General features: G+C 42.8%; 1 protein-coding gene across 1 annotated transcript in view; it reads right to left on the bottom strand.

Annotated features, from left to right (window-relative positions):
- Positions 1 to 12780, bottom strand: part of LOC140496020 (tumor necrosis factor ligand superfamily member 13B-like) — a 44241-nt gene that overhangs the window by 15081 nt on the left and 16380 nt on the right. Inside the window, exon 4 of the mRNA XM_072595453.1 lies at positions 12481 to 12593. Within this exon, the coding sequence (XP_072451554.1) occupies positions 12481 to 12593 (113 nt within the window). The remainder of the gene's footprint in view (positions 1 to 12480; positions 12594 to 12780) is intronic.

Below are 12780 nucleotides of genomic sequence, written 5' to 3'. Positions count from 1 at the left end.
CGATTAAGTCACCTCTCAGCCTTCTTCTCTCCAACAAAAACAGCCTGATCCTTCTGCCTTTTCTTCTGTACCAGGCAACATCCTAGTAAATCTCCTCTGAACACTTTCCAAAACTTCCACATCCTTCCTATAATGCGGCGACCAGAACTGCATGCAATACTCGATGTGCAGCCTTACCAGTGTCTTGAACAGTTGAAGCATGATCTCATGGCTCTGAAACTCAATCGCCCTACCAATAAACACCAACACACCATATACCTTCTTAACAACCTTATCAACCTGGGTGGCAACTTTCAGGGATTTATGCAGCTGGACATCGAGATCTCTCTGTTCATCTACACTGCCAAGAATTTTACCATTAGCCCAGCAGTCTGCATTCCTGTTACTTCTTCTGAAGTGAACTACCTCACACTTTTCCGCATTAAACTCCATTTGCCACTTCTTAGCCCAGTTCTGCATCTTACTTATGCCCCTCTGTAACCCACAACATGCTTCGGCACTATCCACAACTCTGCCTACTTTAATGTCATCCGCAAATTTACAAACCCATCCTTCTAAGCCCATATCCAGATCATTTATAAAAATGACAAACAGGAGTGGCCCCAAAACAGATCTTTGCAGTACACCACTGGTAACTGAGCTCCAGGATGAACATTGCCCATCAACCACCACCTCTGTCCTCTTTCAGCTGGCCAATTTCTAATCCAAATCACTAAATCACCTTCAATCCCGAAACTCTGTGTTTTGTGCAATAGCCTTGCGGAACCTTTACAAATGCCTTACTGAACTCCATATACACCATATCAACTACTTTACCTTCATCCACCTGTTTTGTCACCTTCTCGAAGAACTCAATGAGGTTAGTGAAGCACGACCTACCCTTCACGTAACTGTGTTGACTATCCCTAATCAAATTATTCCTTTCCAGATGATTATAAATCCTATTTCTTATAACCTTTCCCAATACCTCACCCACAACCGGAGTTAAGCTCACAGGCCTATAATTACCAGGGTTGTCCCGACTCCCATTCTTAAACAAGGGAACAACATTTGCTATCCTCCAGTCTTCTGGCACTACTCCTGACGACAATGATGACATAAGGATCAAAGCCAAAGGCTCTGAAATCTCCTCCCTGGCTCCCCAGAGAATCCAAGGATAAATTCCATCTGACCCAGGGATCTTATCTATTTTCAGATCTTCCAAAATTGCTAAAACCTCCTCTTTGTCAATCACAATCCCATCTAATCTAGTAGCCTGTATCTCTGTATTCTCACTAACACTGCCCTTTTCTATTGTGAATACTGATGAAAAATATTCATTAAGCGCTTCCCCATTGCCTCAGATTCCACACATAACTTTCCGCTGCTATCTTTGATTTTCCTTAATCTTACTCTAGTCATTCTTTTATTCCTGATATGCCTATAGAAGGCCTTACGGTTTTCCTTGATCCTATCTGCCAACAACTTAATAGAACATGGAACATAGAACATTACAGCACAGTACAGGCCCTTCGGCCCTCGATGTTGCGCCGACCTGTCATACCAGTCTGAAGTCCATCTAACCTACACTATTCCCTGTACGTCCATATGCTTGTCCAATGTCGACTTAAATGTACTGAAAGTTGGCGGATCTACTACCGTTGCATGTCCTCTCCTGGCTCTTCTTAGCCCTTTCTTTAGATAGAGTCATAGAGATGTACAGCATGGAAACAGACCCTTCAGTCCAACCCATCCATGCCGGCAAGATATCCCAACCCAATCTAGTCCTACCTGCCAGTGCCTGGCCCATATCCCTCCAAACCCTTCCTATTCATATACCCATCCAAATGCCTCTTAAATGTTGCAATTGTACCAGCCTCCACCACTTCCTCTGGCAGCTCATTCCATACACGTACCACTCTCTGTGTGAAAAGGTTGCCCCGCATGTCCCTTTCATATCATTCCCCTCTCACCCTAAACCTATGCCCTCTAGACTCCCCGACCCCAGGGAAAAGACTTTGTCTATTTACCCATCCATGTCCCTCATAATTTTGTAAACCTCTATAAGGTCACCCCTCAGCCTCCAACGCTCCAGGGAAAACAGCCCCAGCCTGTTCAGCCTCTCCCTATACCTCAAACCCTCCAGCCCTGGCAACATCCTTGTAAATCCTTTCTGAACCCTTTCAAGTTTCACAACATCTTTCCGATAGGAAGGAGACTAGAATTGCACATCATATTCCAACGGTGGCCTAATCAATGTCCTGTACAGCCACAACATGACCTCCCAACTCCTGTACTCAATACTCTGACCAATAAAGGAAAGCATACCAAACGCCTTCTTCACTATCCTATCTACCTGCAACTCCACTTTCAAGGACCTGCAACTCCACTTTCACATGCACTCCAAGGTCTCTTTGTTCAGCAACACTCCCTAGGACCTTACCATTAAGTTATAAGTCCTGCTAAGATTTGCTTTCCCAAAATGCAACACCTCGCATTTATGTGAATTAAACTCCATTTGCCACTTCTCAGCCCATTGGCCCATCTGATCAAGATCCTGTTGTAATCTGAGGTAACCCTCTTCGCTGTCCACTACACCTCCAATTTTGGTGTCAGCTGCAAACTTACTAACTGTACCTCTTTGCTCACATCCAAATCATTTATGTAAATGATAAAAAGTAGAGGGCCCAGCACCGATCCTTGTGGCACTCCAGTGGTCACAGGCCTCCAATCTGAAAAACAACCCTCCACCATTACCTACCTTTGAGCCAGTTCTGTATCCAACTGGTTAGTTCTCTCTGTATTCCATGAGATCTAACCTTGCTAATCAGACTCCCAGGGGAACCTTGTCAAGCACCTTACTGAAGTCCATATAGATTATATCTACCACTCTGCTCTCACCAATCCTCTTTGCTACTTCCTAAAAATACTCAATCAAGTTTGTGAGACATGATTTCCTACACAATGTCATGTTTGACTATCTCTAATCAGTCCTTGTCTTTCCAGATACATGTACATCCTGTCCCTCAGGATTTCCTCCAACAACTTGCCCACCACCAACGTCAGGTTCACTGGTCTATAGTTCCCTGGCTTGTCCTTACCACCCTTCTTAAACAGTGGCACCACGTTAGCCAATCTCCAGTCTTCCGGCACCTCACCTGTAACTATCGATGATACAAATATCTCAGCAAGAGGCCCAGCAATCACTTCTCTAGCTTCCCAGAGAGTTCTATGGTACACCTGATCAGGTCCTGGGGATTTATCCACCTTTATGCATTTCAAGACATCCAGCACATCTGTAATTTGGACATTTTCCAAGATGTCACCATCTATTTCCCTACAGTCTATATCTTCCATACCTTCTTCCACAGTAAATACTGATGCAAAATACTTGTTTACTGGTCACCTACCTTTGAGCCAGTTCTGTATCCAACTGGCTAGTTCTCTCTGCAGCTTCACACGAAGGCCGTCTTGCTGATCTTTGAGGGGCCCTATTTTCTCTCTAGTTATCCTTTTGTCCTTAATGTATTTGTAAAATCCCTTTGGATTCTCCTTAATTCTATATGCCAAAGCTATCTCATGTCCCCTTTTTGCTCTCCTGATTTCCCTCTTAAGTATACTCTTACTTCCTTTATACTCTTCTAAGGATTTACTCGATCTATCCTGTCTATACCTGACATATGCTTCCTTCTTTTTCTTAACCAAACCCTCAATTTCTTTAGTCATCCAGCATTCCCTATACCTACCAGCCTTTCCTTTCACCCTGACAGGAATATACTTTCTCTGGATTCTTGTTATCTCATTTCTGAAGGCTTCCCATTTTCCAGCCGTCCCTTTACCAGTGAACATCTGCCTCCAATCAGCTTTCAAAAGTTCTTGCCTAATACCGTCAAAATTGGCCTTTCTCCAATTTAGAACTTCAATTTTTAGATCTGGTCTATCCTTTTCCATCACTATTTTAAAACAAATAGAATTATGGTCACTGGCCCCAAAGTGCTCCCCCACTGACACCTCAGTCACCTGCCCTGCCTTATTTCCCAAGAGTAGGTCAAGTTTTGTACCTTCTCTAGTAGGTACATCCACATACTGAATCAGAACATTTTTTGTACGCACTTAACTAATTCCTCTCCATCTAAACCCTTAACACTATAGCAGTCCCAGTCTATGTTTGGAAAGTTAATATTCCCTACCATAACCACCCTATTATTCTTAGAAATAGCTGAGATCTCCTTACAAATTTGTTTTTCAATTTCCCTCTGACTATTAGGAGGTCTATAATACAATCCCAATAAGGTGATCATCCCTTTCTTATTTCTCAGTTCCACCCAAATAACTTCCCTGGATGTATTTCTAGGAATATCCTCCTTCAGCACAGCTGTAATGCGGTCTCTCATCAAAAACACCACTCCCCCTCCTCTCTTGCCTCCCTTTCTATCCTTCCTGCAGCATTTGTATCCTGTAACATTAAGCCGCCAGTCCTGCCAAGCCCTGAGCCTTGATTCTGTTATTGCCATGATATCCCAGTCCCATGTTCCTGATCTTTTCTGGCTAACTTATAATTCTCAAGCCCCCTTACTGAGCCATCACACATCATCCTCACATAAGCCTTCTTCTTTTTCTTGACAAGAGCTTCAATTTCTTTAGTAAACCATGGCTCTCTCTCTCAACAACTACCTCCCTGCCTGATAGGTATATACTTATCAAGGACCTGCAGTAGCTGTTCTTGAATAAGCTCCACTTTTCAAGTGTGTCCATCCCTTGCAGTTTCCTTTCCCATCCTATGCACCCTAAATCTTGCCTGATTGCATCATAATTGCCTTTCCCCCAGTTATACTTCTTTCCCTGTGTATATACCTATCCTTGCCCATTGCTATTGTAAACATAATCAAATTGTGGTCACTATCGCCAAAGTGCTCACCTACATAATTCTAACACCTGGTCAGGTTCATTCCCCAGTACCAAATCCAATATGGCATCGTTCCTTGTTGGACTGTCTACATACTTTGTCAGAAAACCCTCCTGCACATATTGAACAAAAACTGACCCACCTAAACTACTTGAACTATAGTATTCCCAGTCAATATTGGGGAAGTTAAAATCCTCTATAACGACTACACTGTTACTCTTACTCCTATCGAGAATCATCTTTGTTATCCTTTTCTCTACATCCCTGGAACAATTTGGAGGCCTATAGAAAACTCCCAACAAGGTGACCTGTCCATTCCTGTTTCTAACCTCAGCCCAAACTACATCAGTAGATGAGCCCTCAAACATTATCTCAGCTGCTGTAATACTACCCTTGATTAACAATGCCACACTCCCCTCCCCCTCCCCCCACCCCTTTTACCATCTTCTCTGTTCTTACTGAAACATCTAGATCCAGGAATCTGCAACAACCATTCCTGTCCTTCCTCTAGCCATGTCTCTGAAATGACCACAACATCGAAATCCCAGGTACCAACCCATGCTGCAATTCTGGATGCTCCTGGCATTGAAGTACACCCATTTCAAACCAACATCCTAATTGCAGGTGCCATCTCATGACCTTGTAAACCTATCTCTGACCTCACGACCCTCAACCTCCTGGACACTGGAACTACAATTCAGGTTCCCAACCCCCTGCTGCATTAGTTTAATCCCCCCAAAGAACATTAGCAAACTTCACCTCCCAGGATATTGGTACGCCCCTGGTTCAGCTGTTTGTAGAGGTTCCATCTTCACCAGAAACAACTCCAATTATTCAAGAATCCAAAACCTCCCTCCTGCACCATCCCTGCAGCCCCATGTTCAGCTCCGCTCTCTCCCTGTACCTTGCTTCACTAGCATAGGCACAGGCAACAAACCAGAGATTATTACTATATTTGTTCTAGCTCTAAGCTTCCACCCTAGGTCTCTGAATATCTGCCTTAGATCCCCACATTTCTTCCTATCTATGTCGTTGGTGCCAATGTGGATCATGACTTGGGGCTGCTCCCCCTTCCCCTCAAAGATCCCAAAAACACCATCAGAGACATCATGAACTCTGGCACCTTGGAGGCAGCACACCAATCGTGTGTCTCTCTTGTTCCCATAAAACCTCCTATCTGTCCCCCTAACTATGGAGTCCCCAATGACTAAAGCTCTGCTCCTCTTCCCCCTTCCCCTTGGAACAACAGGGACAGACACTGCGCCAGAGACCTGTGCCCCATTGCTTACCCCTGGTAAGTCATCTCCCCAAACAGTATCCAAAACGGTATACTTGCTGTTGAGGGGAACAGCTTCAGGAGATCCCTGCACTGCCTGCTGGTTCCCTTTCCTACCCCTGACGGTAACCCATTCACTTTCTTCATGTGGCTGTGGAATAACTACCTCCCTGTAACTTCTCTCAGTAACCCCCTCCGCCTCCCAAATGATTCGAAGTTCATCCAGCTCCAGCTCCAGTTCCCTAACACGGTTCTCGAGGAGCTGGAGTTGGGTGCAGTTCCCACAGATGAAGTCAGCAGAGATTCTTGATCTTGCCTTCTCATTGACCAGTCTGTCAAAAACCTATTTTCATGGTTATGAGCATAAAATCAAGTGGCACATCACGTAATACTAGCAGTGATGGGATCCACTGCCTAGAAAATTGTGGCAGCATTGATGTTTAAAAAACAAAGAACAAAACAGCACAGTAAAAGGCCCTTCAGCCTTCCAAGCCTGTGCCGATGCATTTTGACCTTCCATTCTAAAACTGTCTTCACTTACAGGATCTGTACCTTTCTATTCCCTTCCTATTCATGCATTTATCCAGATGCTTCTTGAATGCTGCTGTTGTGTCTGCTCCCACCACTTCCTCTGGTAGCGCATTCCAGGCACTCACCATCCTTTGTGTGAAAACTGTGCCTCATACATCTCTTTTGAACATCCCCCCACCGCCGCGGCAACTTTAACCTGTGTCCCCTAGTAACTGACCCCTCCACCCTGAGAAAAAGCTTCATACTTTCCACTCTATCCATGCTACTCACAGTCTTATAAACTTTTATCAGGTCGCCCCCCAACCTGCTGTGTTCCAGTGAAAACAAACACAGTCTGTCAAATCCCTCCATACCAGGTAATATCCTGGTAAACCTTTTCTGGACCCTCTCCAAAGCATCCACATCCTTCAGGTAGTGTGGTGACCAGAACACATTTTAAAAATCTGAAATTGCTTGGAGAAGAGAATAACTAAAAAGACAATTACTTTTTCAAGAAATTGTTGAAGTAGTTTTAAGACTCGCTTGCAACTGAAGGGCCACAGAGCTGAAAACCACACTGAAGGAATAATCACTGAACAGAAATCTCCAGGAGAGAAATCATCAAAGAAAACAGTAAGTGAATAAAGTTATTTTGCAGCAAGTAATAGGGAAAACAAGCTTTTCAGGCATTGGTGGGAAGTGATTTGGTGGAGGGGGGGGCAGGGGGGGGGGGGGGGGGTGGGGGTGGGGAGTGGATTTAATTAGCCCGGGTGAGGAAAGGTGTGTCAGCAATAAAAGCCATCTTGCAGTGAAGGGGCTAATTCCTGATTGAGCACCCATGAAAAAAAGCCAGACTTACACTGAAAACAACATTTAAAATGCAGAAACACCGATAGCTTTCAATTTTAGAACATCAATCTTTACAACAACAAAGCAACAATAGCTTTAACCAACACAGATTACAAGACATCAAAATGAGTATAATACAAGGACATTGGAATCCCAACAGATACCATCCAAATCAAGAATATACTCAACATTTCAAGAGGCTTTTGAAAATTAGCCAAAGCAGCAAAATTGACAAAAAGAATCAAGCTATTAGATTAATTTGTTGGTCAGCAACTTGACAAATGTTGAAAGCACAATCCCTAACATTTCAAACATTTCAAATGATTGGACACAAGATCAACTGCAGAACAGGTTATCAGACTTCTGCACTGTATGAGAAGAACATAAGAGCATGTATTATACAGAAAACAGATCAATGACAAACAAATTACATTGACACCCTCATAAGAGCCTTTTGATCAATACTTCACTTCAAGAACAAATAAAACACTGGTGAACTTGTGCTTCAATAGCATATATCAATTCCCAGGAAAGTCTGTAGACCTGTTCATTTATAACTGTGTGTACTGTCAGAAAAAAGCAACTGTGTAAATTTACAACAGGAGCTCCTCTGTGACAGTATCATAGCATACTAGGGTGAGCTGGGTGGAGCATATAGAGATGCTACTGCATGATTTGGCTGAAAAAGTGGGCAAATGCATGGCAGATACAGGATAAATGTGAGATTATCCATGTTGATAGCAAAAATAGGAAGGAAGATTAATGTTTGAATGACTGTAATTTGAGAGAGGTGAATGTTCAATGAGACCTGGCTGTCCTCCTGCACCATTCACTGAATGTAACCATGTAGGTACAACAGGCAGTGAAGAAGGCAAATATATGTTGGCCTTCATAGTGAGAGGATTCGAGTCCAGGAAGAAGGACATCCTACTGCAATTATACAGGGCCACATCTGGAATATTGTGTGCCATTTTGGTCTCTTAATCTGAGAAAGTGTATTCTTGTTATGGAGGAAGTACAGCAAAGGTTTACCAAATTGATTCCTGGGATGGTAGAATTGAGGAGAGATTGAATTGGTTAGGGATTTAATTCACTGGAATTTAGAAGAAAGAGGGGATTTCATAGAAATCTCTAAAATTGTAAAAGGACTAGATAGGTTTGAAGCAGGAAGGATATTCCTGGTGGTGGGAAAGTCCTGATCGAGGAGTCATAGGTTAAGGATAAGGAATGAACCTTTTGGGATTGAGATGAAAAGAAATGTCTTCACTCAGAAAGTGGTAAGCCTGGGAATTCACAACCACAGAAAGCAGTTGAAGCCAAAACATGATGTGTTTCCAAGAAAAGGGTAGATATAACTCTTGTGGCGAAAGGGATCAAGGGATATGGCGAGAGGGCCAAAAAAATGTGCAGGTTAGGGTGAATTGGCCATGCTAAATTGCCCTTAGTGTTAGGTGAAAGGGTAAATATTGAGGAATGGGTCTGGGTGGGTTGCTCTTCAGAGGGTCGGTGTGGACTTGTTGGGCCAAAGGGCTTGTTTCCACACTGTAAGTAGCCAAAACAAAAGCTGGAGAATTGAGCTTGCTGTTCAGCCATGACCACAATGAATGGCAGAGCAGGATTGAGAGGTCAAATAGTCTGCTCCTACTCCTATCTTCTATGTTTCTATGTTATTATTGTCAAATCAATATTGAATATCTTCAAACAAAAGAGGACCCAGCTCGAGAACAAGCACTCCAAATAGCAGTAGATACAGAGTTCAGATAATTGTTTAAAAAGCATTATACAGTAAATGTAGAACACAATACAGAAAGTAGTACTCTTCCTACGAAATAGCACTACTTAAAGCACAATAAAGCATTGAACCACGGAAGACAGACCTACAATTAACAAATACACCACATGTGACAACTTCAGTGGGAACTCTAAAACAATCTAATGCTAGAGTATCCTATAACAGGTATGGTTTCAAATCTTCACATCAAAGAAAATATTGGCTAGTCTTATTCCATTAATGTATTCAACGTAGGAAAAGAGATCATTGCTTGAAGAGGCACCACACTCTAAAGAACAAAGCAAGCAACAAACCAAATTGTTACCAAGGCGACATGTACACTCATGACTTGGACTAGAGCCTGGAAAAACATCTCAATTACACAATGGAATAAACTTCTCTATATGAGTGACAACTGTCTCTGGAAAACTAACATTACCCTTCCCTAGGAGAAACTAAACTGTCACTGGGTGTCAACCTGACAAATTCATCTACATAAAAGGTGATCCAAGTTTTAGCTGGATATTGATGCCAGCATCATAGTGATCTCAGATAACGCACTGTGATCACTCAGATAATGACTTGAAAGCTGTGTGCAGATGGAGGCACCACACCTACAGTTAAACTGTTATTGCACAATGTACTGACACTCAGAGATCACACATATCTGAAGGAAGTGTACATCATCAGTGACCTGCAAACATTTCCACTGAGTAAGAAGAGAGCTTTTGCCCTCAACCTCCTATGTACGGTATAGGAACTCTCAAACACTGCAAAAACATCTTAGAGTGTCAGTATACAGGACTGGGAAAGTTTGAAAGGCCTTATAAATTAACTTTTAAATGTATTACCATACCAGTCTGTGTCTTTATACCCACAAAGATCCCTCATCGGCTACCAGCACACATAAATAAACCATAGGGGATTTATCCTCCTGATGACTGACCTTATAGAATTGTGCTAAGGATAGAACTGCTCCATAATGGGCATAAATTACACAATGTGGGATAAATCAGAGATAGTGCTCAGAGAGTAGTTTCTTCATAATGTAATAGTAACATAAAAGCCTGATATATCTCAGATTACCATGTATGAGAGTATTTGATATTAATAAGCAATAGTAGAATTCTAAAGACGTTTAAGTCTGAAGGTGCGAGACCACTCCCTCCGCAACTCCCTCGTCAGGTCCACACCTCCCATCAACCCAACCTCCACTCCCGGCACCTTCCCCTGCAACCACAAGAAATGCAAAACTTGTGCCCACACCTCCCCCCTCACTTCCCTCCAAGGCCCCAAGGGATCCTTCCATATCCACCACAAATTCACCTGCACCTCCACACACATCATTTACTGCATCCGCTGCACCTGATGTGGCCTCCTCTACATTGGGGAGACAGGCCGCCTACTTGCGGAACGTTTCAGAGAACACCTCAGGGACACCCGCACCAACCAACCCAACTGCCCCGTGCCTGAACACTTTAACTCCCCTTCCCACTCCGCCAAGGACATGCAGGTCCTTGGCCTCCTCCATCGCCAGACCATGGCAACACGACGCCTGGAGGAAGAGTGCCTCATCTTCTGCCTAGGAACCCTCCAACCACAAGGGATGAACTCAGATTTCTCCAGTATCCTCATTTCCCCTCCCCCCACCTTGTCTCAGTCCCAACCCTTGAACTCAGCACCACCTTCCTAACCTGCAATCTTCTTCCTGACCTCTCCGCCCCCACCCCCACTCTGGCCTATCACCTTCACCTTAACCTCCTTCCATCTATCGCATTCCCAATGCCCCTCCCCCAAGTCCCTCCTCCCTACCTTTTATCTTAGCCTGCTTGGCACACCCTCCTCATTCCTAAAGAAGGGCTTATGCCCAAAATGTCGATTCTCCTGCTCCTTGGATGCTGCCTGACCTGCTGCGCTTTTCCAGCAACACATTTTTCTGCTCTGATCTCCAGCATCTGCAGTCCTCAATTTCTCCTAGTCTATCCTGAACCCAAATCATGGCAGTGTGCAGAAAACTGGATGTGTTCTGATGAAGGGTCATTGGACTTGAAATGTTAACTCTGTTTTTCTCTCCACAGAGGCTGCCAGACCTGAGTTTTTCCAGCACTTTCTATTTTAATTTCAGGTCTCCAGCATCAACAGTTCTTTGTTTTATGTTGTGACAGAAGAGAATACTGTGTAGACTGTCCACTAAAATTCATTATGGTGCATTCCTATCCAGCTGGGAATGCTCAATAGAGCTGTTTGACTGTGCTACACTTTTCAGTTAAAACAAACACATTGTAAAACTGACATTCTAACATTATGTATTATTTAACCTCTAATAACGTCAATTAGGTTTATTTTGTAAATAAAATTATTAAACATTCATTGTCATTTAATAGAAAAGGAACAATACTGTGGCTATCTCACATGGTCTCCAGTGATTGCTGTTGCAATTAAGAGGTACTTATTAATCCTGGCCAAACTATCCCAGAGATATAAAAACAGAAGTCGCTGGAAAAGCTCAGCAGATCTGGCAGCATCTGTGCAGAGAAATCAAAGTTAGTGTTTCGATAGTTCTGAGGAAGGTTCACCAGAGCTGAAACATTAACTTTCACTTCTGTCACAGATGCTGCCAGATCTGCTGAGCTTTTCCAGCAACTTCTGTTTTTGGTTCTGATTTACAGCATCCACAGGGCTTTCGGTTTTTATCCCAAAGAGATCCTAGCTAGTGGTTGCCAACTTCTTTTGGACATATTCCCAGAGGTTTTATCATATGATCGCCTGCCTACAACCATCTTGCACAACCAAACAGACATTTTTATCTGCACAATGTTTATAACTTGTTTTTAAAAGTATGCTCAAAAGAAGAGAAAAAAAAGTTTTTTATGACCCTACAATTTTTCTCTTAGATTGCTCATCAGGACGAAAGTTCATGTTTATTCCCTGGAATTTTCACAGCAGTCCTGTGAGATGGCATTCCTATCTATGTTGTGTTAATGGAAACAAGTTTTCACTATGACCTGAGCAGAAAATTACTGGGAGAATGCCCAAACTGTAACATTCCACGAAGGTAAACACAGTTTATGGTTGGCAACCACATTTATGCTTCCAGGACATATGGCAAGTTAAGAGAAACCTCACATTCCCAATTTATACTGTGACACCAGCTCTACAGCTCGTTAGTTACTATAAGGTTATGCTTACCTGACTGTACACAGTGTAATAGCCATTTTCTCTCACAGCTATTCTATTGGAAATTTTCTTCAGTGCGTCACCCCTCCTGGAAGCCACAGTCCAAGGAATAAAGGTTGAATCTTCTGTTAGGATAAAATTAATGTGGCAATGAAGAATACTTCAACAAAGCAAGGATATTATTGCAGTTGCATATATATTACAAACTATTATAATTTGATTTCCAAAGGCAATACATACTGTCTGAGTTAATTCAATACTAATGTGAAAAGGAAGTACACCATGAATACAAATCTATTTTCTAAGAATTTA

Source organism: Chiloscyllium punctatum, chromosome 25, assembly GCF_047496795.1.
Source record: "Chiloscyllium punctatum isolate Juve2018m chromosome 25, sChiPun1.3, whole genome shotgun sequence".
NCBI classification, from domain to species: Eukaryota; Metazoa; Chordata; class Chondrichthyes; order Orectolobiformes; family Hemiscylliidae; genus Chiloscyllium; species Chiloscyllium punctatum.
The sequence above is the reverse complement of the archived record's forward strand: the minus strand, read 5'-3'. Positions and strand labels throughout refer to the sequence as shown.